At 41.4% G+C, this 24,427-nt stretch overlaps 1 protein-coding gene across 4 annotated transcripts in view; it reads left to right on the forward strand.

Moving 5' to 3' along the window:
- The window catches only part of DPF3 (double PHD fingers 3), a 406,344-nt gene that overhangs the window by 265,170 nt on the left and 116,747 nt on the right, over positions 1 to 24,427 (forward strand). For all 4 annotated transcript variants that reach the window (XR_002324471.2, XR_002324470.2, XM_020986373.2 and 1 more), the window contains exons 6-7: positions 744 to 822; positions 21,006 to 21,143. Coding sequence is in view for 2 of the 4 variants with exons in the window: in XM_020986373.2 (XP_020842032.1) it covers positions 744 to 822; positions 21,006 to 21,143 (217 nt within the window). In the remaining 2 variants the exon portion in view is untranslated. The remainder of the gene's footprint in view (positions 1 to 743; positions 823 to 21,005; positions 21,144 to 24,427) is intronic.

Consider the following 24,427-nt stretch of genomic DNA (forward strand, 5'->3'; position numbering starts at 1 on the left):
TCCAACGGGCTAACTTGGGGTTCATCAGAAGGATCTAGGATACCCTCAGCTTCATAGAAATTACCCCAGTCTAGCAGATCAGGGGGGTGGGCTGCCCTGATTTTATCTCTTGGCCCTGTCATAAAAGTTAGGATGTATTTAAATGCAAAGGAGGGAGAAAAAAGAGTGGAATTCAAGGCAGGATAGGTCACTTATGGAGGTAAGAGACCTAAGAGAGCATTGTGGAGGAGGTGGTCCTTGAATTTGGCCTTGAAGGAAGAGGATTGCAAAAGACAGATATGGAGGTCTGTGTTCCAGGTATAGTGGATAGTCAGGGTACCTTTAGTCTTTAATTTCAACTATTCTGTCCCCCTATCTCACCCACTACATGTGTGTGGGAAACTAGAAAGTTCAAGAGTCCGTGGAAGAGAATGAATGAATGGGAGAAAAAAAAACATTTAGTAAGCCTTTACTTTGTGCTAAGCACTATTCTAAAGTGTGAGGATACAAAACCTTTCCGTGAGCTCATATTCTACTTTAGGGGGACAACATATAGAAGAAAGCTGAGCTATGAGGCAGAGACTTCCTAAGGATTCAGTGGTGGAGTGAATGGCAAGATACACCAGCTGGTCAGATGGTAATATTTGAAGCTTTGGATGGTGTAGCAACAGGGCAGATAGTAAGTCCCAGAGGATCTTGGGAGCAAAATGAGGAAAAAGAGAGTTCCTTGAGCACATTACTAAATCCTTCAATTCTCTTTTTAGGCCCGTGGTTCTGCAGGTGGCAGGAGGAGGAATGATGCTGCCTCTCAGGAAGACCAAGATAAACCGTACGTCTGTGATAGTAAGTATAGCCTCACTGCTCTTCCTCTCTGTCCCTTTTCATGTCCTCTCATCCTACTGTCCCTTACAAATCCCTTGGCTGTCAGCCTGGTCCACCTGGCTTCAGTTGCCATCAGGGCTTCCTCATGCCTCCTCTTTAGGGAGATTCTTCTTCTTCTTCTTTTTTTTTTTTTTTGCTGTTCCTGGCTTGCATGTTGTGGTCTGCTGCTGCTGCTGCTGCTGTTAGTGCTACTGCTGCCACTGCTGCTGCTGCTGTTGCTACTACTGCTGCAGCTGCCTCCTTCTCCTCCTCTTCCTCTTCCTCCTCCTCCACTTGCTGCTGCTACCTCCTCTGTGAGTGTTTCTGCATGAGGGGGAAAGAAGTGAAATGGAAAGATCCCTGCAGCAAAATTCCTGCTGTGCCCAGGGCTGCAATAGTTCAGCTCTCTGGCATTGTGCTCTTTCATGGCTTCTCTCTCTCTCTCTCTCTCTCTCTCTCTCTCTCTCTCTCTCTCTCTCTCTCTCTCTCTCTCTCTTCTTTTCCTCTCTTTCTCCCTCCCCGCTTTCTCTCCCTTCTCTCTTCTCTTTCTCCTCTTCTTTTCTTTCCCTTTCTCTTTGTCTCCCTCTTTCTCTGTTTTCTCCTCTCAATTTCCCTTTCTCTCTCTTCCTCTCCTCTTTCGTTCTCTTCTCTCCCTCCTTTCCCTTTTTCTCTCTCTTTCTCCCCCTCCACTTTTTTCTCTCTTCCCTCTACCACTCTCCCATCTCTTCTCTTTCTCCCCTCCCCATATCCTATTCTCTTTCCCTTCACTGTCTCCTCTCTCTGTCTCTCTCTCTTTTTAAGATTCACCCTCTATTTCTTTCTTTGTTTCAGATAGTTACAAACAAAAGCATAACACAAAAACCTCCGAAAAAGGTACTTGGTTCTTGTATCTTTTCATTTGTTATTCCCACTAATTTCCTTCTTTTCCCTCCTTCTTTATGTAGGGAAAGCCATGAATCTATATGATGGTGACTACTTTTATTTTAATCAATTTTCTTTCCTCCCTCCCTCCACCTGGCACCATACAGTCTTTCCACTTCACTAAAGTCTCTTTGATGGGTAACTGGCTATCCCTGGAAGCTGGGATAGCAAATAATATGGCAATAGGACAATGAGAAAGAAATGGTGGTTTTGTGAAGGGACAAGGAACCTGAATCTATCAAAGATTTATATACTGAAGAAAATGTGATCTGCCTTAATAAAGAGAAAGATTTGGTCTTCTTTCCAAGTATAGCACCCATAGTATTGTCTGCTGAAAGCCTTTGTGCAGACAGAAGCTCCTGTCCTAGATAACTTCTCATTGTCCAGGACACCCTCTACTTCCACTCTAGCAAGGGCACTTCTTAAAACCACAGTCCCTATTAATCTTTCTTTTCCATCTGTTCACCAATCTGAGAAGGCACACCATCTCTGCAAGTGACTACTCTCACCAGCTCCCTTTCAGAATGCCAGAGAGGCAATGCACAGAGAGTTTTGGGGATTGTCTAATATTTGGATATTGACATTGGGAATATGTTCTGGAGTCATGAACCCCCCATGTTTTAAAATAAAGTTTACAATTATGAGCATACTTATGTAATATATTGGAATAGGGGTAAAGGGCAATCAATGGTAGGTGGTAATGAGTGACTTAAGGCAGAGTAGTGACTTTCCCTCTATATTGATCTTAAAAAGTTGTTCATCTTTCAGTAGAGAGCGATATAGCTGGAGTTTATTTTGTTATCAAACCCTCCAACCTTATTCAGTGACTCACTCAGCAGATGGGAACCAGTTTTCAATGGGAAACAGCACAGTATGGAGGGAACAACTCTGGATCTGCTCTCAGAAAAATTAGGTCTGAACCCCGGCTTTCTTGAATCCCTTCTGCAATTGACTCTGAGCAAATCACAACCTCTCCAGTTCTTAATTTCTTTATGTGTAAAATGAGATGGATGGGCCAGATGATCTCTAAGGTATCTTTCAGGTCTAAACCCCATAAACTTATATTTACTCCTATAGGGAATGGGCCCATAAGTAACACCATTCCAAGAATAATTTGGGGGTATTAGAGTATTCCAATGTCATCTTTCCATCATACAATCAAGGTGAGATAGAACCTGTTCTGAGCCTGGGTAACAGACATAGTTTAATTTCCCGGATGAGGTTCAAACACATCCCTTCCTACATCAAACATTTGTCTTGATCCACTGTAATCCTAGCCTGCCAGTTCCCTAAAGGTCTCTGTTGTTCTGGGGTAATGAAATGTGAAGTTTCCTTGGCCCCTTCAAAGAAGGGTCAATAGTTTTGTCTTCTTGCCAAAGAAGGCATTTCCATGTATGAAGAAAAATGGGATATATCCAGAATACCTGTCTCTTGATCTGTGTGAGTTTTTAAAAGTTATCTGTCCTTTTCTTGTGATTTAATATCATGAGGAATTTCCTTACAGAAGCTGAAATAGTTTAGCCCTTGAATGACAAAGGTTTTGCATTGGCTTCCCAGCTAAAGCTGACTTTAAACTTGGATTTTTCCAAGACGCCTGTGTGCTCCTTTTCTGCCTGCCAGTTTCTATTTCCTTTCCTTACCCATTTTACCTCAGAAGCTCAGCCCCTGTTTTCTTTGTTGGATGCTTCTTTTCTGGGCGTGATACTCTTGCCCATCCTTCCCTTTCTATATCTCTCTTCCCTATGCAGCCACAGGATAATATCCTTCTTATAAACCATTTAGGTCAAAACATGTTTGGTCATAAATTCTTCCTTTATTCACAAATCTGACAGGCAAAATATTCCATGCCCTCCTAATTTGTTTATGATATCACCCCTATGTCTAAATCATGTACCCATTTTCACCTTCTCTTGGTATATGGTACAAGATGTTGGTCTGCACCTCATTTTTGCCAAACCAGTTTCCAGTTTTCCTGGCATTTTTTGTCAAATAGTGATTTCTTTCCCCCAAATCTTGGATGTTTGAGTTTGTCAAACACTGGATTACCAAGGTCATTTACTATTGTGTATTGTGTACATAATCTATTCCACAGACCTACCAGTCTATTTCTTAGCCAGTGCCAGATTGTTTTGATGATTACCACTTTGTAATCTTGATTGAGATCTGGTACTACTAAGCCACCTTCCTTCACATTTTTTTTCATTGATTCCCTTGATATTCTTGATGTTTTGTTCTTCCAGATGAATTTGTTTATGATTTTTTTCCAGCTCTATAAAATTTTTTTGGTAATTTGATCCTTATGGCACCAAATAAGTAAATTAATTTAGGTAGAATTGTCATTTTTATTATATTGCCTTGGCGTACTCATGAGCAATTAATATTTCTCTAATTGTTTAGATCTGACTTTATTTGTGTGAAAAGTGTTTTGTAATTGTATTCATATAGTTCCTGGGTTTGTCTTGGTAGGTAGAATCCTGAGTATTTATATTGTCTGCAGTTATTTTAGATGGAATTTCTCTTTCTATCTCTTCCTGCTGGACTTTGTTGGTAATATATAGAAAGGCTGATGATTTATGTGGGTTTATTTTATATCCCCCCCTATTTTTTTTCCTTGAGTGAGGCCAAGGACTCTTCAGTCTCCCCTTTCTGTATTCAGGCTTTCTTGGTAAATTATCTGGCAGCTTGGTGATTAATGTACTTTATTTTTATCTAATGCCCTTCAGACTTGTGATCCTTTGGGACAGGAATGACCTTTGGAGAGGTCATATGGCCCATCCCCCTGTATTGGACGAAGAGTGCTTTTAATAATCCCTAATGCATCCTAAGTAGAGAGGTGTCTGGTCTCTTCCATGAATGTCCCCAGAGAGGGGGTTACCATAGCTGCCCTTTCCCCGTTATTTCAGCTGTTCTTTGAATGATGGTCTCCCCTTACTATGAATCTAAATTTCCCCTACTTTTATTCCCTTCCCCTGAAACAAATGAACATCCACAGTTCTACCAGTCCATTGTAGCCTCTCTTTCTTTTGGCTGCCTGACCATGCCTACCTTTCTCTAGGCCTCTGCTGATTCTGTTCTCCAGAATCAAATCTGTCAATTATGTGACCCTCCCTCTTCTGTGCTTTCTTTCATGCCTGGGGCTAAGTAGAGTGCTCAGATCTGAAACTATGTCAAGGTCTAGTCTGCAAGGAGTGGAATAGACTCATTTCTTTGTAAACTTTAAAGTGCTGTATTAATGTGAGTTTTCCTTTTTTCTCCCCTTAAAACAACAACAGCAACTAACATTAGCATGCTGGCTGTCATCTGAATACAACTCCATTCAGTGGTACATTGACATATTTTGGCAGTTTTGCTGCTTTGTATACACTGTCCCCTGCAAGCTCCCCATCCTCTTCGGTTCTGATACTGGCCCTGGTGCCCAGCCAGGTGTATGCTAGTTTATATTTATACATTTGGTGACTCCTGCCTCCATCAATCACTTTATATTTTGCCCTATTGAATCTCAATAAAGAGATACAATAATATGTGACTTCAATATATAAGATTCAATAAGGACAAATTTCCTAAGATTGCACAGTAGTTAAATTCCATTCTCCACAGATTTGCAATCCCTGCCATCTTTGTATTGTCTGCCAGTTGGATTTGCATAATTCCCTACTCCATCTTTCAAGTCATTAATGAAAATATCAAGTCATCTTGAACCCAGAAGAGATCCTTATGAGTCCCCACGCAGCACTTCTTCCAATGTAGATGTGGAACGCTTAATGATTATTTTTCAACTTTGATTTTGTTTAACCAGCCTTGGTATTTATTCCTTAGTATAGCTGTTCGATTGTGTTCTCATTTCCAGTTTCCCCAAGGAGAGGGGCAGATGGAACAGTATTAAGTGCTTTGGTTACTAATGCCAGGTGATAGATATGTTGTCTATTGCTTTCATCTAGCCACTGGATGTCCTGTTTCAGAGAAATAGTCTATTATTTGAACATGGTGAAGTTTTTTTTTTTGACCCATTCATGGTGCCTCTGGACTTATATTTATTTTCCTGCAAGTAATCACAGTGCTACTGCTTTATTAATTAATTATCTTATAGTTTTCCAAGTTTGGGAGTTAAGGTGTTGTTTTCAATTTCTTGCTAAAGGAAGGACTTTGGAGATGAGAGCTTATTTCTCATCTTTCCCACCTGTCACCCATAAACAAAGCAACTGCATGTGATAGCCTGGGAGATCCCATTCAATTGAACTGAAATATTTGTTGAATTGAATAGAAACGAATCCTGCCTGATTCAAACTGCAGGTTCCTGGTCTGCAATTTTCCAGCCCTTTCTTTATCCTTTGGCTTAGCTACTTCTGTTCTGGTCTGGAGGAACACTGATCTCTAGGAATTCTACCATCAGATGGCCATTGTGATCGACCTGTTTATTACTGCAGTAGAGAGGTAGTGTGGTGTAGTAGATAGAAGCATGGCCTCAAAGACCTAGTTTTAGTCCTGACATATGTTAGCAGTGTGACCCTGGGCAAATTCTTACCTCTCACCTGTGAATTCCCTATACCAGTAAAATTACAGATCTGACTGATCCTTATGTCTAATTATTGTTATGACTCCTGAAAGTTACTAGTACCAATAACTAAATGGAGTAATAGCTTGAGGCATAGAGTATTGTATAAATGTATTTCGGTTGGCAATTCAGGGTCTCAGAACTATGATTTTATTGGTGTAGGGAATTCCAGTGAGCAAACTCCAACCAATTCAGATTAACAACTGTCCTCCAAATTGTGGCCTTAGAGAGTTGCCTGAGGTACTGAGGTTAAGTCAAGTGCCCATTATGAATTAGAGGTAACCCAGATCTTTCTGACTATAGGGTCCCACACTTTATTGATTATACTGTGCCTCTTAGGTTATTGGTATCTTTCAAATTGAAAGCTGATTTCAAAGCCAGGAAAACCTGAGGTCAAATCCTGCCTGTGACACAGACTAGTTGTGTGACTCTGAGCAAATCATTTAACCATTCAAGCTCTATGCAGTTCTCCAAGACCATAAGTTGTAGAGAAAGTGCTGAGCTGCATTGGTAGAAGATGTTTTCTATATCATTGAAATCATAGGCCCAATCCCTATCCCTAGACCTTCAGTGACTATCACTAATTAGCTCCTACAGACCCTTTTTTCAGTTAGTATCATCTGATTCTGTTGATGAAAACTCCTTTGAGTTAGGAAGAGTCCTCTTCCTAAGTTCAAATCTAGCCTCAGGCACTTACTAGCTGTGTGACTCTGGACAAGTCACTTAACCCTGTTTGCCTTAGTTTTTTGTCTGTAAAATGAGCTGGAGAAGGCAATGGCAAACCATTCCAGTATCTTTGCCAAGAAAATCCCAAATGGGGTCATGAAGAATTGGATATGACTGAATAATGACTGAACAACAAAACCATGCTGGAAAGACTTTTAGTCTGGGCATAAAGTTGGATTGTATTTCTGTCATTAGTAGACCAGCCTACCTAAGTTTGGAGAGGTTTATCATTAGGAAGGTAGCTACCAGCTAAGTGACACAATGAATTGAACATTGGTCTTAGAGTCAAGAAGACCTGAATTCAAATCCTATGTGACCCTAGGACCTCAGTTTCCTCTTCTGAAAAAGTGAGAATGTTCGACTGGATGGTTCCAAAGGTTGTTTTCAGTTCTAGGTCTATACTCCTTTGGACATGGCCTTTAGTACCTGATCCTTATCAATGAAGGGAGTAGATGTTTAACGTTCCAGTTTGTTTCTCTTTGTTGTCCTGCAGGTCTTAGGCTGGCGCAGAGGGGAGGAGGGAAGGACCTGGAGAGAAGACTCACTGCCACTGAAAGTTGATTTGTAGAGCAAGCCTGTGGCATTTGTTGAATCCCAGGCATGTGATGTTGGATGCCAGGCAGACTGTATCTTTTTTTTGTTACTAAAAAGCTAGTACTGTGTAACACTAGTGAAAAGGACCACCCTGAGCAAAAGGATGAAGTAGATAGTTTTGTCTTGGGTGCCCGACAACCCTGCTTTCCATCCTTTCCTGATGCCTCTTCCTCTGTCTCTCTTCTCAGGTACTTTAATACCCTTGCTTTCTTCTTGAATATTCTCTTTCCTGCTAAGAAGGGAGGAAGGAAGGAAAGAAAGAAGCATTAATTAAGCATCTACTATATGCAAGGCATTGTACTAAATGCTTTACAATTATTCTTATTTGATCCCCACAACAACCCTGGGAGGTAGGTGCTATTATTATACCCATTTTACAGTTGAGGAAACTGAGGCAGACAGAGCTAAAGTGACTTGCCCAGGGTAACACAGCTTATAAGTGTCTGAGGTGGAATTTGAACTCAGGTCTTCCTAACTCCACTTTGTCCACTGTGCCACCTAGCTACTTAGTAAACATAGACTAGGGCCTCAGAATCATTCTCAGGCATAAGTCTATCCAGATTTGTCTCAGGCCAGTTCTCATCAGTCTCCATCCGTGGTAATTTGATAAGTTTTGTTCCAAAATCCTTCTTGTCCCCATGCAGGTACAGGTAGACACATGGGTCAGTGAGGGCTATCAAGGGTTTGCAGTCTCCCATGGACACAAAGGAAGCCACCCTGAATGGAATATGCACATTCACACCACAGAGGAATGGCTGGGATAGCTGCAGGACACCGTAGGCATGGAGCTCCTGGGCACAGTGGGTCTAAAACGAGTTCAGTTCACTCAAGGGCAAATGTGTCCTATAAGTAATTGCCTATCAAAGCTTGGAAGAAGCTAGATCAGGAATAACAAAAATAACCACCTCCATGTTGGGTTTTATAGCCCCCACACTTACGGCTGCTCATAGATATGAGGGGTGGCTTCTTGGTAAAGATTGCTGTAGCTGTGGCTGTTTGAGTGGTTATTTGTTAGTGCTGGGGGTCTCCTGAGTTCCCTGGTCTCCTGAGTCTCCCTGTTGCAAAATTACTCATGTTAGATCTGGAATTGGAGTCAGACCTGGTTTCAAATCCCACCTCTGATACTTATAGCGGGTAACCATGGGCAAGTCACTTTGTCTCTGTCTGCCTCAGTTTCCTCAACTATAAAATGGGGATAATAATAGCACTTACCTCCTGGGATTGTTGTGAGGACTAAATGAGATAATATTTGTGAAAACACACACCACAGTGCCTGGCACATAATAGACACATAATAAATGCTTTTTTTCTTCCTTTCCTTTCTTTCCTTTCCTTCTTCTTCTGATCCTCAATTTCCACATCTGTAAAATGGGGATATAAACATTTGTAGCACTTATGTCAAAGTTATGAGGGTTAAATAAGGAGGGATATGTAAAGTACTTTACACCTTTAAAGAGATCTAGAAATATCAGTTGTTTCTATTGTCTTTTTATTATTCCTTTCCTCTCTCTACCAGAACTCCCTTTCTCTCAGTATTTGTTTTCATTTAGCTGTCTGGGAAGGAATATCTATAAACTCATTCACATCAAGTTGGAGAAAGTGCCTCATTAATCCATATTAAGTTGTGTGTGTGTGTGTGTGTGTGTGTGTGTGTGTGTGTGTGTGTGTGTGATTGATAATAGGATGATGTGTGAACCTTCCTTCTTTCTTCAGAGGTATTGTGGCATTTCCCATAGCAGCTGTTCCAAACTCTTTCCCCCATTTTCCTCAAATCCCCTGGTCCACTCTCACCTCCCTAACTTTCTGCAAATGGACATTTTTCATATTTTGCTGAGACATTTGGGGTTATCAGACATGAGCAGCCTTAACTTCTCTCCACCACCAAACGCCTCACACATTCTCTTTGCTTCTTTTCTGTTTCAAATGAAGCAATGGTTCTTTTCTTTTCTAAAGCTCATTTGTCTTCTCTTACAGAAAGTGTAGTTGAGTGTCAGATTTGGACTCAGAAAGAAGTGGGTTCAAATCTTGTCCGCCACACTTACTAACTGTGTGACTCTGGGCAAGTCATTCAAGCTGTAGGGATAGTAATAGCACTGACCTCAGAGTTGTTGTAAGGGTCCAATAAGACAGTGTAGATATATGCACTTTGATCATCTAAATCTGAGCTATTATTATTGTTGTTGTTGTTGTTGCCATTGTCATGGTGGTTGCAATTATAACAATATGTTATTATTCGATCTGCTTCTCCAGGACCATTAGTGCTCAAACAATTATCCCTTCTCTCTTTGAATCTTCAGTCTCTCTCTTTCTACCGATTTTTTTCCTTTCACCCACAAAAATGTTCTCTATCTTAAAAAAAAAAGCCAACTCTGCTATTCCTTCAAGTTACTATACACCTCTCTTCTTTCCTCCTCTGTCAAATATCATTAAAGGGTCATCTGCACTTTGCCCCTGCTGCCTCATTACCCAGTCATTCCTCAGCCTCTTATAATCTGCGTCCATCATTCTCCCCAAACTGTTCTTTCTCAGTTCTCATTTTCTTTTTTTTATGTTGTTGTTTAGTTGTGTCTGACTCTTTGTGATCCCATTTGGGGTTTTCTTGGCCAACATACTGGAGTGATTTGCCATTTCCTTCTCCAGCTCATTTAACAGATGAGGAAACTTAGGCAAACAGGGTGAAATGACTTGTCCGGGGTCACACAGCTAGTAAGTGTTTGAGGCTGGATTTAAACTCTGGTCTTCTGACTCCACAGCGGAACTCTATGCACTGCACCTCTGACTGTCCTTCCTCGTTTTCTTTAGTTTTTGCATTTGACCCTGTGGATCATTTACTTCTTGAAACTTCAGTTCTTCTCCTCCCTTTTTTTCTCTTCTAACTCCCTAATTTTTGGTTCTCCTCATAGCTCTGTTCCCAGCTCTCTTCTCTTCTCTTTCTGTATGTTTTCTCATGGTAATTTCAGCCATCTCCTGGACTTCAATTCAGGAAGACTGGGGTTCAAATCCCACCTCTGACATTTGTTAATGGACAAGTCACTTTCTGGGTTTCAGTCTTCTGACCTGTAAAATAAGAAGGTTTGGACTAGATGCCCCTATACCCTTCCAGCTTTAAACCTATTATCTTATAACCTCTATACTGGTTACTCCCAAATTGTATTCTCAGCCATGTCTTTTCTTTTTTCTTTTTGGCTAGGCAGTGGGGTTAAACGACTTGCCTAGGGTCACACAGCTAGTAAGTGTTATGTGTCTGAGGCTGGATTTAAACTCAGGTTCTCCTGAATCCAGGGCCAGTGATCTATCCACTGCACCACCTAGCTACCACCACAGACATGTCTTTTCTCTTGAGTTCTGGGAAAATGTTTCTAAATGTTTAAATATCCTAGTAGTTTGAAATTTAGGGAAATGGACTTATTATAAATTCATGCTATTTGGTCCCAGTCATTTTTTTTTATCTATATCACTTTCTTTTATATAATTATCCCTCTACTACTTCCCACAGCAGTTTTTCTAAATGTTCCCATCTTCTCCAAGATCATGATCCCCTCTCCCCTCACTACTATCATTCTTCACAGATGGCCTTGCCTTCTACTTCGATGTTTTTTCCTCTTAGCTACTTCTGTTGATTCCACCACTATTCTCCAAGGCACCCAGGCCCACAACCTTGGATTCATTTTTGGTTCTCTTCCTCACCCCTCCCCTTTATAGTCAGTTAGTTGATGAGACCTGTTGTTTCTCTTCCTGTTTTCATGTATGTACCCTTCTCTCCTTTCCAATTACTATTGTCACCCTCATTCAGGCCCTCATCATTGGACTGGTTCTAACTCTTTCATTTGTTTTCAAATGTTATCACATCAAATTCACCTTTCATGCTAATGTCAGAATAGTCTTCTTAAAGCACAGATATGATCAAGTCACTTCCCTGCTCAAAATTCAATGGTTCTCCCATTACCCACTGAATAAAAGTTAAATTCTTTCGCCTGGTATTCAAGGCTTTCCATGACTTGACTTTAACCTATTCTCTCTCCTACTGATTCCCCTCATGAGTACTCTGCACCAATTAAACTTGATTACCTGCTGTTCCCCTCATGCTTTCTTTGTATTCTGTCTGGGGTGAATATTTTTTACTTATCTCCCTTACTGGATTATAAACTCCATGAGGACAGAAGCTATTATTCTTATCTCCCCTTTTACACCCTAGCACCTATAGGCAAGGGCATAATAAGACAGTCAATAACTATTTGCTGGATGGATGGGAGGATGAATGAATGAACTGTTCAGAGCTGTTAAACTCCATCCCAACCAAGAAGTTTTGTATTATGCTTTTAGGCTAGGAATGGGGAACTACAGCCATTAATTTCCCAACAGTTGAATAGGAGGTAGAAAAGTAACTTCACGTGGTTACCAAGCCTTGGAATGCCAAGGAGAGGGAATAGTACCAACAAGGGCCAGAGTTGCCAGCTCTCAGATAACTGGGGTAGAGGAGAGAATAAAACTTCATTTATGGGGAATATGAGCCTTGAATCTTCCACATTCTTCCACCTCCCAAAGGGAATGTAAATTACTTCCTGCATATTGTTAACACCTAAGCTATGCAGCATCCAGAAAAGCATTGAAACCACAGCAATGATTTAATAAGATTAGGCTAATTTAGACGTTATTGAATTGTGAGTTCCAAAGTATAATTTACTCTTAGAAAAACTAGGAACTTTACAACAAAATCTAGAGGTATACTTGAATAGTTCTAAGGACATGAGTCTGTGCTTAGAAATGGCCAAAAATTTTGCCAGCTTTTTGATGTGCCAGATTTTTGGTAGCAATCTTTAGTTTCCCTGTTGGACATAGACACCTTGTGGATCATTGTTAATATTTCTGCTACTCTGAGGAATTTCCTGTTCTTGTGGAAATTGCTTTGGGCCTAGCTTTCTCAGTCTATAGAAGTTATTAAACTAATGGTTTATGGGGACTTAGACATGGAAATGGTGATCATGAGGAGCCATTATGGGTTCACAAAGATCATCCTATCATACTACTCACATTTCCTTTTGTGTCAGGACCACCAGAACAATAGTAGCTCTGTTGCAAAAGGAAAGGAAGTTCTTTGCTTTAAATTACTATGCCATCTTTGAAATCCTGATAAGCAGGTAAGTGTTTGGAATATTCTACTGTGCATAATAAATTTTTGGAGAGTGGATTTTAAGAATTCAGAGAAAGGATAAGTGAGATCTTAAGATGTAAAATTGTAATGGAAATGTGGTTCAAGAACATGGGATACTTTCATGATTGAAATTCCTTTGATACACACATCAGTGACAAGTGAGGAACAAAAAGTAGGACAATGTATAAAGAATAACAGGATAGTACCAAGAAGAACAGCAGCAGCAGCAACAACTTTTCCTCCTCCTGCTCCTTCTCCTCCTCCTCCTCCTCCTCCTTCTTCTCCTTCTGCTTCTCCTTCTCCTTCTCCTCCTCCTCCTCCTCCTCCACCTCTCTCTCCTCCTTCTTCCTCCTTCCTCCTTCCTCTACTTATTATTATCATCATTATAATAATCGTAATTACCACCACCACCACTACCACTACCACCACTACTACTACTACTACAATTACTATTTTTTGAAGACTGGGGTTTCCCTATTTCACTCAGGCTAGAAATGCAGTGGTCACTCATAGACCTGATCCCCATGCTGATCAGCACAGAAACTTTAACTTGTTCTGTTTTTCTAGCCTAAGCCTGTTTGCCCCTCCTTAGGCACCCTGGTGGCTCTCTAGTCTAGGATTCACCATATTGGTGCTGGACTTGTCGTCTGTCCTTCATTCTCAAAGAGGAATGACATCAGGAAGGAGAGGTCATGACTTGCAAGTGAATTGGATTTAAGTGAGGGAGGGCTGGGCAAAGTTATCAGCCTCACTTTCTCCTCCAGAGCCACCTGGGTCAAGTGGCAAGACACAGATCAGGATGACTGGAGATGATTCCTGATGCATTGAAAAACCTTGGCCCTTTTAAGCTAAAGTCTTCCCCAGGCAATGCCCATTGAGTGATTAAGGCTAGATAAAAATGAGACAAAGAATGGCTTCTTTTACCTAGTCAAAAAAATAAAATCAGTCTGGGAGGGGAAGACCCTCCAGGTTTCTGGTCAAAACAGAAACAATTGCTATTTACACTCACTCTGAGCCATCAGAATCCAAACAATGACCAAGTGAGGCTTTAGGCCTACTGCAGCTCCAAATTCAAGTAGCTAGGTGGCACAATGTATAGAGGCCCTGGACCTGGATTCAGGAAGACCTCAGTTCCAATTTGACCTCAGACACTTACTGGTTAAGTAAGTGGAATATGCTATGTAAAAGACAGCAAGAAGTACATTTTGACTAGACTAAAGAGTGCATGAAAGAGAGTAAAGGTAGTAGAAGTGGCCCTGGGCAACTCACCTCACTACCGTGTACCTCAGTTTCTTCAACCATATGATAGAGTCTGCATAAAGAGCATGATAATAGCACCTACCTCCCAAGGTTGTGAGGATCAAATGAAATAATATTTATGAAGTGTTTAGCATAGTTCTTGGCACATAGCAGGTGCTCATTACATGCTTTTTCCCCTCCCCACTTCACCAATCAATTGATCCAGCAGCCTCCCCAGTAGCAGGGATTACAGGCTTGTGCCTCTATGCCTGGCCTGAGCATCTAGAATCTTTAAAAAAGATATATACAGAGGATGTAAACAAGGAAAGGTACCTGAAGATAATTTGGAAAATGGACTGTCCTGTAAGGATAATGTTAGGAATGTTAAAACCCAGAGTCAGCTGAGGCTTAGGATGAATGTTAGAGAAAGCGAAAAGAGTTCCCCCCACCTTTATCTTTTCAAAAAGAGCTCTTAAAATAGCTATGTTTGGGCAAGAGGAAGAGCAAAGAAAGGATAAGACTGCTGCTTGGCTGAAAATAATGATAATGCCAATGGAGAGAAGGTAGCACACCTTAACAGCAGGTTTTTTTCCTACCAAATGGAAAGAGCTTCAGAATGGAGCTTGTAGAATGAAAATAATTAACAGCAGATTGAAATAGGAGATAAATGAGAATATGAAAAAAGTGAAAGCTGTATGCTCTTAGTGGGGCAGCTAGGTGGAGCAGTGAATAGAGTGCTGGGCCTAGTGTCAGGAAGACTCATCTTCCTGAGGTCAAATTTGACCTCAGATACGTACTAGTTGTGTGACCCTGGGCAAGTCACTTAACCCTGTTTGCCTCCATTTACTCATCTGTAAAAATGAACTGGAGAAGAAAATGGCAAACCACTCCAGGATCTTTGCCAAGAAAAAGTCGCAAAGAGTCAGACACGACAGAATTGACTGAACAACAACAAATACACTCTTAAGTTTAAGTCCCAACACCTGGATGAGTCACATCTGAAGGCACAGAACAGCCTTGTAGGTACAGGTGCTGAGTTATTGTGAGTGGTCTCTAGAGAACTGTAGAGAAGAGGAGAGGCACTTACAAATGGAGATGCACAAATGCTGTGGGCCCTGATTTTCAAAAAGGACAAGGTAAATCCTTCAAGCAATAGACTATTGAGCTGACTCAGATTCCTAGTAAAATTCTAGGACACACTATTAAAAGAATCTTTTCTGAGTGCTTAGAAAAAGTGCCATGATCATGAACGGCCAAGAGAGTCGGCTCCTCTGAACATCCCAGTTTCTGCTGAGGGCATTGTCATCCTTCTATTCATCCAAGTTTGCAGCCTTGGGGTCATCTTTGCTTCCCGACACTCTTCTTCACCTCACAGATGCAATCAGTTGCTGAGTCTAACTAATCCTACCTCTGAAACATCTTTGAGGAGTAGCAAGGAATAGTGGTTAGGGTCCCAGACTTGGAATCAGGAAAACCTCAGTTCAAGTACTACCTCAGATACTCATGAGTTATGTGATCCTGGGCAAATCACAACTTTTCTCTGCCTCACTAGGGGTTGGACCAAATTTCCTGTAAGGTACCCTCCAGCCTGAAATTTATCATCTCATGTCTCATCATTTCTCACCTCTTTCCCCTTCTCTCCATTCACTTGGCCACTACTCTAGTTCACACCCTCAACATTTCTTGCCTGGGCTATTGTAACACCCCTTTTATTAACTTTCTTGCCTCAACTCTTCCCCTTCTCTAATCTGTTCTCCAGGAAGCTGCCAAAATGACATTCCTGAAGCATAGCTTTGACTGTTGCTCCCCTCCTCAATAAACTCCTTTGGCTCCCTACTACTTTTATTCTCCTACATGCACACTCTTTGGTCTAGTGAAAATGTCCTTCTTACTGTCTCTTACATAGCACATTGCATCTCCCATCTCAGTGCCATTGCAGTGACTATCTTCTATAACTAGAAAGTCTCCTTCCTCACCTTTTCCTCTTACTATAGAATTGCTGGTTACCTTCAAATGTTGGAAAAAGTATCACCTCCTAAAGAAAGCCTTTCCTGATCCCCTAGCTACTAGTGTCTCCTCCTCAAAAACAAACAAACAAATGGCACTTTGTTTTTGTTTTGTTTATATTTATATATATTTATATCCCCCCCCAATAGAATGTGAGATCATTGAGGGTAGGGACTTTTATTTTTTTCCCTGGTTCTCTAGAACCTAGCAAAGTGTCTGGCATATACTAAATATTCAATAAATGCTTGTTGAAGAATGGTTGGATGGTTTCAAGAATACTTCCTCAGTTTTGTTTTGGTTTGAATATCAAGCCTACCACATTCAACGTTATTGATATACAGAATATGACAGTAATTGCAGAAGGCCCAGGGGGCCCATCTCCTTGTTTGAGCCAAACTGTCCCTAAAAGATAGCTCTCACTTTATGTAAGTGAACTGTTTGGCAGACTTCTACACTTCTGCATAAAGTGATTTTTACGTAATGCCAATTTGCCTAGGGACTTGGGGAAGGGAGGGAACAAGGGAGAGAGGCAAGAAGGGATCAATTGGCATATGGAGAGAGGGGAAGGCATATAGTTTAAGGGACAGAGAAGTGAGAGCTGAAGGAACGCTCAGGGATGGGAGCAGACCTGAGGTACTCAAGCACTGATAGTTGGGGCTGGACAGAGGTGGAGAGTGGGGATAGTGGGAAGAACAGGGCAAAGGTCTCCTCTATCAGCCCTGTAGGTCTCAAGCCAAGCCCCCTGATTGGGCAGAAGTAGTAGTGGTTTCTCAGTGCCTCTGTTCTGCTTTCACTTGGAGGGTGATTTTTATTTTTTTTTTTTAATTTTAATTTCATTTATTTATTATTTTTTGTGTGTGTGTGGAGGGGTGGACAGCCACAAGCAGAGGGGCAGGAGCAGAGAGAGAGAACACAGTACTATACAATAAAGTTAATAAAAGGGTTTTTTTTGAAATGTGGATTTCTTTCAGAATTCTTTATGTAAAATTAATTTGCATAATGCAAACTGTATTACAAATCATGATTCCACTCTTTAGCGTTCATTTTATTTTTTCTCAATATGAACATCACTGTAAGTACAACTGCTATGTATACATCTTGGATCATTGTAGTCACATGATTCTCAACAGGATGGACCATTAGGATCCATCTTCCTTCAATGATTATTTTCTTGTTATTTAAATATGTAGGTTTGAAGCAAAGAAATGGTCCATATGTCTGGAGGACAATTGGCATACATAATCTTTCCATCTGGCTCTTATCCTCCAGCTCCATTGGCTGTGTTCAAATAGAGAGTGGATGACCATCTGCTAAGGATGTTATGGAGGAATTTTTGTATTGAGGAAGAGGTTGGACTAGATGATCTTTAAGGCCCCTTCCAATTCTAAGAATCTGTGATTTGTTGTGTCTATGTAACACCTGCCAATTTGGTGAGAGAATATCGGACAGCTGGTCAAAGCTACTTCCTATTACATATATGGCTATAGAATTCTTGATTTCCTTCAGAAATTGGGTACCACCTCTTGATTTCATCATCACCATCCATGTCTTTACCAGTATGTTATAAATATCAGCTCATGATGAGTGTTGTGTCCATTTTACAGATGAGGTCATTAAGGCCCAGAGAAAAGTAGGTTACCCAGAGTAGCAAGATGCTTTAGAAGCAGATTTACAAATGAATTCAGGATTCGTGACTCCTTCAGCTAGGAGAATATCTCTGGGCTCTCATTCACTAATTGTTTTTGGCGATTGCTTTTGTTACTGTCCCCCTCAAAAAAAACCTTATAGCTACCTACTGTGTGTTCTAAGCTACTTACATGGAATCTCAGCAGAGTCATTGTCATAGATAAGGCAGGGAAGTAGTGAAGAGAGCCTCTTCTCTCACTGTGCGTTCAGAATTCTACTTTCTGCTGAGGTCAAGTTCCTTTGCTTAAACTGCTCCCAGAGGCCTCTCCTTCTCAAGGCAAGAAGAAGTAAGTGGGGAAAAATTCCCCTTTGCCAAAAGAGAAGGATATACACAATAAGTGCTGCATTGAGAACCTTATTGGTCTTGGAAGGGGAAAAAGGGCTCTTCTCTCTAAGGGATTTACTCTGGAGGGAAAGAGAGAGGGGAGGAAGGCTTGATTGCCCTTGTAATCTGTGTCCTCATTCTCTGCTTGCTGTGTGCCAGGAGCACAGGATCCAGGTGCACATTTTCCAAAATTGGAAAGATGATGAAAATTGTAAATAGGGACAGAATTTGCTTCTTCCTCTGAACCTCAGCACCTAGGACAGCACCTCAGTGCCCTGGCTCAGTCAGCACCTTGTATGTAGAAGGCACTTAATTATTGGCTTTCTTTGTTGGATTGAATTCCTTCTTAAGCTGGGTTCTGTAGAAGTGATGATTCTAAGGGCGCCTAGGACAAAGGACCAGCTGATGGAAAGAGATGCTTTAATTGGAGAATGGGGATGTGGAATTTTCTAAATGTCTTAGGCTTGAGTTTTACTCTGATTCTACATGACAGACAATTAAATAATTAAGTTATTACTCACGTGTTAAGAAGGATTGTGCATGATGCCACATACCCTCCTTCCAAAGTGGACAATTCACTTAGCCTCTCTGTGACTCAGTTTCTTTATCTATAAAGTGCAAGAGTCAGACTCAGTGGTCTTTAAAGTCCCTTCCATCTCTAAATCTATGATTCTGTTCTCCCACTTACTCTGCCCCCCACTTCTGAGGAGGAAATATCAGAATCATTCTCTTAATTATTTGCCCCAGTGGGCTCTTTTGATTTTAGAAGTTTCCATAGCTGTTCTGAAGGGTTAGGTGAAGCATCTGAAGATGTGCGAATGATTGAATTTGCTGAGAGTAAAGAAATATTTGTAGAAGTATTACATCAATTGTAATTCAAGAATCTGTGATTTTGTCACTGGGGGAATGCCCTCCACCCATAAAGATAGTAACTGGTTTATAATTTATAATCTTAGAGTTGTCTGAGACTAAAATGATTTGCTGATGGTTACATGACTAGTAAGTATCACATTGTAGGTTCTTTTTACTCTGGTCCAGGACTTTATATATTATGCCACACTACCTCAGTGGATAGAGTGCTGGACTTAGAATCAAGAACTGAGTTCAAATCCTTCCTCTGACATTTGCTAGCTGTGTGACCATCAGCAAGTCACTTAACTTCTCTCAGCCTCAGTTTCTTCATCTGTAAAATGAAGATAATAATAGCACCTACTTCACAGGAACACTGGTAGGGGCAATATTGTATAATAGAAAGACCAAAGGACTTAGAATTTGAAGACTTGGGATCAAGTCCTCCCTCTATCACTTCCCAAGGCATAACCTGGGGCAAAGTCCTTAATCTCCCTGAGCCCTAGCTCCTCAATATGAAAAATGTGGATAATAATACCTCACAGGGTTGTTGTGAGGCTCAAATGACTAATGCATGGGAAGTGCTTTGTAACTATAAATCTCTTTGTATGTGATCTATGATTATTGTGTTATTCATTGATATTTATTGATCAATATCATATTTGATCATCATGATACATGTGAGACTCTAGGAAAGTCACTTAATCTCTATTTGTATCAGTTTCCTCAAATGTAAAATGAGGATAATAATAGCACGTATCTCCCAGGATTGTTGTGAGGAGCAAATAAAATAACATTTATAAAGTGCTTAGCACAGTGCCTGAGATATATTAGGTGCTTAATAAATGCTTGTTTTCTTTGTCCTTCCCTCCTTCTCATCTTCTCTTCCTTCCTTCCTTCCTTCCTTCCTTCCTTCCTTCCTTCCTTCCTTCCTTCCTGATGAAATTGCTCAAAATACAAGAATGCAGATACAGAGCATTTCTAAGTCATTCTTAAACCTCATTTCTTCCAAATGGAATTAAGGCATGTGCTAACTCACCTCCCTTAATTTCAGACAGGAATCTAATTTCCATAAAGTCAAGGACAGGTTTCAAAGTACAAAACAATTGCTAACATCCAGGAATGCTTGGGTCTTCATGGTGATGGCAGGCTCTGCTGGACCACCAATGTCCAAGAGCATGGCTCTGTCTACCCACTTGTGGGCATGGCAGCTTGTAACTCTCAAATTCTTCAGCATGGGGGCTATAACTTTGCATTAGTGTAGACGGGCAAGGTTCGTGAGAGTGGTAGTGTGGATATCCCCTGAATAAGTTTGATGTAATATAGCATGGCACATGGCTATGACTTTGAAGACTTTTTTTCCCTACAGGTGAAAATAGTCTGAAGTGTTCCAACCTTAGTGCAAGGCTCATGGTGGGGCTCTGTGGGGGAGTCTGCCTTTCCATATGTTGGCAGACTTCTGCTCCCTTAACAACCTGGATGACTCTCTAGTGAGCAACCATCCAGGAAGAGTTTCTTCCTTTTTCCCTCTTTCTCCTTGCCACTCCCTTTTAGACTTGCTTGTGTTGATTGTCATACTTGCAAAGTGTTGCTAATAAAAACACTTGTTAGGGGAAAAATGCTTGGAGATCTTTAGGTGGTAGGGTGTCTGGGTTGTATAACTGAAGCTCTTAAGTATCCATCCTGAGCCTTATAGCTCATCACTTTGGAGGCTGGAGAGGCTTATTTTGGGGAGGAGGGGGAAAGAGGTATGATGGGATTGCATGTTGAAAATGAGTCCCATGTAAAGCTTTAATAAATCATAGCTTCAAATGGGACCCATTTTCTTTTTGGCTAGGCAATGGGGTTAAGTGACTTGCCCAGGGTCACACAGCTAATAAGTGTTATATGTCTGAGGCCGGATTTGAACTTAGGTTCTCCTGACTTCAGGGTCTGTGCTCCATCCACAGTGACACCTAGCTATCCCTGGGACCCATTTTCAAGAGAAGCCTTGAGGACCTCTTGTATTTAAATAGGCAGGGGTGGGTGATGTCTTGGAGAATGAAAACAGTAGTAGCAGAAGGTACTGACTTGTCACCCTCTTCACCCCTTCCTTTTTCTTGTCTCCCTTCTAGTCTGTGGCAAACGTTATAAGAACCGGCCAGGGCTCAGCTATCATTATGCTCACACACACCTAGCCAGTGAAGAAGGGGATGAAGCCCGGGAGCAAGAGACACGGTCCCCACCTGTCCACAGAAATGAAAACCACAGACGTGAGTACTTTCCTATCCTTTGCTTTTGATTTATTTGTTTGGAACTGGGATGAAATAGTGTTGGGGGTGGGGTAGGAATTGATAAAGAACTGAGAATCTCTCTCTCTCTCTCTCTCTTCTCTCTCTCTCTCTCTCTCTCTCTCTCTCTCTCTCCCTCCCTCCCTCCCTCTCTCTCCCTTTTCCTCTCCCTTACCTCTTCCCTCTTCCTCCCTCCTTTCCTTTCTTCCCTTCCTCCTCCCCCAACCTTTCCTATGTTCCTAGTCATTCTTATTGATTTGTTCTATGCCATGGGGGAAGCTGGATTTTTGAACAGAGCTGTTTAGCCCTCTCTGTTGCTAAGCTGAGCTCGAGGACTCCACGCGAGCTCAGCGTGAGCTGTGTGGCAGGCCGCATTTCTATCACTGTTCCCAGAGGGAGGGAAGGGAAGTGGTTAAAGGAAGAAATAGGAGGGGTCCTTAACTAACCCAACATCAAATGTCAGTCCTGCTGTGGCTGTTCCTCAGATCAAGGAAATCTGCCACTTGCTTCTGTAGAACCAAGTTTTGACTTGCCCAGCTAGTGATGAATTTGGTACTACTGCCTTTGGGCGTGTCTATTCCAACTGAATATTGAATTTCACTATTCAGCCATCATGAGCTATAAGAAGGTGTCTTTGATTTATTGTTCTGTGCACTGACTCTGGCTTTGTTTTCGGGGTCAGAATTCTGCTGCAGGAGCCCTTTGCCCTGGATATAGTGCCTAGAGTCTTCAGGCTGTTTTGTATGTGCACTCAGCTTACAACGTCATCTGTGCCATCCTTGTCCTTTTGAAAGCAGTGTTCAGTAGACCTAAACAGGCCCCTGAAGGACTTCTGTTTCCTTTTCCATTTTTGCTTTTCTTCCTCTGCTGGACCAACCTCCAAGCTTTGGCTTGGTTATTCAAGAAGGACTGCAGCTACTAACACATGAAGACTCAGAGTTGGTAGTGGAGATGCTTGATATGCTCTTAAATTGGTTACCTCTTTCTGTCGCCATGACCTGGAATCGAGAAGAGTCTTACTAAATCATTTTGTAGGTGTCGATGCATTAATTTAGTACCAGGAGAGATTTTACAGGTGATCTAATGCAATGCTTTGACTTTACAGATAAGAAAATTGAGACCCAGAGATTAAATTGAGATCCAGAGATTTAGGGGCAGCTAAGTGGTACAGTAAGAAGCAGTTAGATGCCTCAGTGGATAGAACACTGAGCCTGGAGTCAGGAAGACCTGAGTTAAAATCTGGCCTTAGATACTTACTAGTTGTGTGACCTTGGGCAAGTCATTTAACCTCTGTTTGCCTAGGAGGCAGCTAGATGGACTCAGTGGATAAAGCACTGGGCATCAGGAACACCAGAGTTCAAATTCAGTATCAGACACTTACTAGCTCTGTGAGCCAGGGCAAGTCACTTAACTCTGTTTTCCTTAATCCACTGGAAAAGGAGATGGTAAACCACTCTAGTATCCTTGCCAAGAAAACCCCATGGACAGTATGGTCCATGAGGTCATGAAGAGTTGAACACAACTGACCAACAGCAGCAGCAAAGTGGCTCAGTGGATAGAGTGCTAGGACCGCAATAAAAAATATCTGAGTTCAAATCCAGCCTGGGCAAGTTACTCAGTCTCTGTTTGCCTCAATTTCCTCAACTGTAAAATGGGGATCGTAACAGCATCTTCCTCCCAAGATTGTTATGAGGATCAAATGAGATAATTATAAAGTGCTTAGCACAGTGCCTGGCACATAGTAGGAACTATAAATGTTAGTTATTATAACTACTACTATTATGGTGACTATTATTAGCTTGTTATTGACTTCTTACATGTCACATAGGTAAGGGAGTGGCAGAGGTTCTCTGTCTCCAAATTCAGTTTTCTTTTTACTGTACCATACAGTAAATAGGAGAATAGGAGAAATGCTTTAGAAGTATTGCCAAATGATTTCTTGTTCATTCTCCCAGTTTGGTGGGAGTTGATTTTAAAGTATATAATTCAACAGCTTTGAAAGGCTCAGAGCTTTTACCTGTGGGTGCCCCTCTCCTCCAAGCCCTGACTCTCTTACTTAGGCTTTGTAGTTGCTCCATATGAATTTCAGATGCTAAATTCCAGGTTGAGAATCAGAGTGCAACAATATACCCTAAGGAAGGTTGACTGCTTTCACGTCTCAGCTTAGGATGCAATCTGGAATAATTAAAATGCCCATAGCTAAAAATTTGCTTAGCTACTTGTATATTTATCCTGTGGCTGGAGAGAATTCTTTATGTGATGTTAACACAGAGAACCTTCCCCTTTTCCATTTTCCTTCTTCTTTTTCTGGGGATGGGCATTCTTCTGCCAAGGCGGCCATGCCTTTGATGGAAAAGAGTCTGAAGGACCTTTCCTGTCTTCCCCATTAGCTCCTCCTCCTCCCCCATCTCACCTTCTTGTGAACATCTGCAACTGATGCCTCTATTCTCTCTCTGGGGAGATGCTTCTATGTCCTAATCACCCCTCACTGTTTAGTTCAGAAAGAGGAAAAAGAAATCAACCTTCTTAAGCTAAGGTTGAATCTTCCTTCTGGGACACATCTTCTTTCCTTCCCACAGTGTGGCTCTTTATATTTATATTGACATCTTGAAATTATTTATTAGCTTGCTATTATTTCCAACCTCTACCCCCAAACACTTTCTACCCCAAAGTCTTTTTTTCAAGTGGGCATATTTTTCCCCCTGCAAGATTCTCTTTTCATCCTACCATCTTAGAATTATTTTATTCTCTGGTTCTTTGTTTTCCTGTATCTTGTCTGGCCTTGCTTAACTGTGTGGGGGAGTACAGCTCCTCCCTGTATTTCAGGTTGAGTAGCTTCAGGGTCTGAGCAAAATAAAGTAATATCCTGCTTAGCTTTTCACCTGATCCCCTCTGGGTTGCACATTCACATCTGAGAAGGGCATCAACTTCTTGCATGATCTTATCAGCTGGATATCCTTGGCTCTTTGCAGAAAACTGCCCCCTGTTTTCAACTGAAATCATTTCTTCTTCTTAGGTGGGTGTGGGATGTGCCTTTGTAAGAAATCACATCTTGATTCTTGCTCTGCTCTTTCCAGGCTATTTTGTACTTTCATTGTCTTGCAATGGTTACAACCCTTTCTCTGTCTCCCCCCACCCCCCCCGCACTCCCCCCCAATGTCCCACCCCCACTCCTCACCCCCACCCCATGAGACTGTTTCTTCAAAGATATCTTCTGATTGACCTAAGTTTCAAACGGTGTGGAAGATAATAGTTATGTTACGGGT

Source organism: Phascolarctos cinereus, unplaced genomic scaffold (assembly GCF_003287225.1).
Source record: "Phascolarctos cinereus isolate Bilbo 61053 unplaced genomic scaffold, phaCin_HiC Scaffold_3;HRSCAF=262, whole genome shotgun sequence".
NCBI lineage: Eukaryota > Metazoa > Chordata > Mammalia > Diprotodontia > Phascolarctidae > Phascolarctos > Phascolarctos cinereus.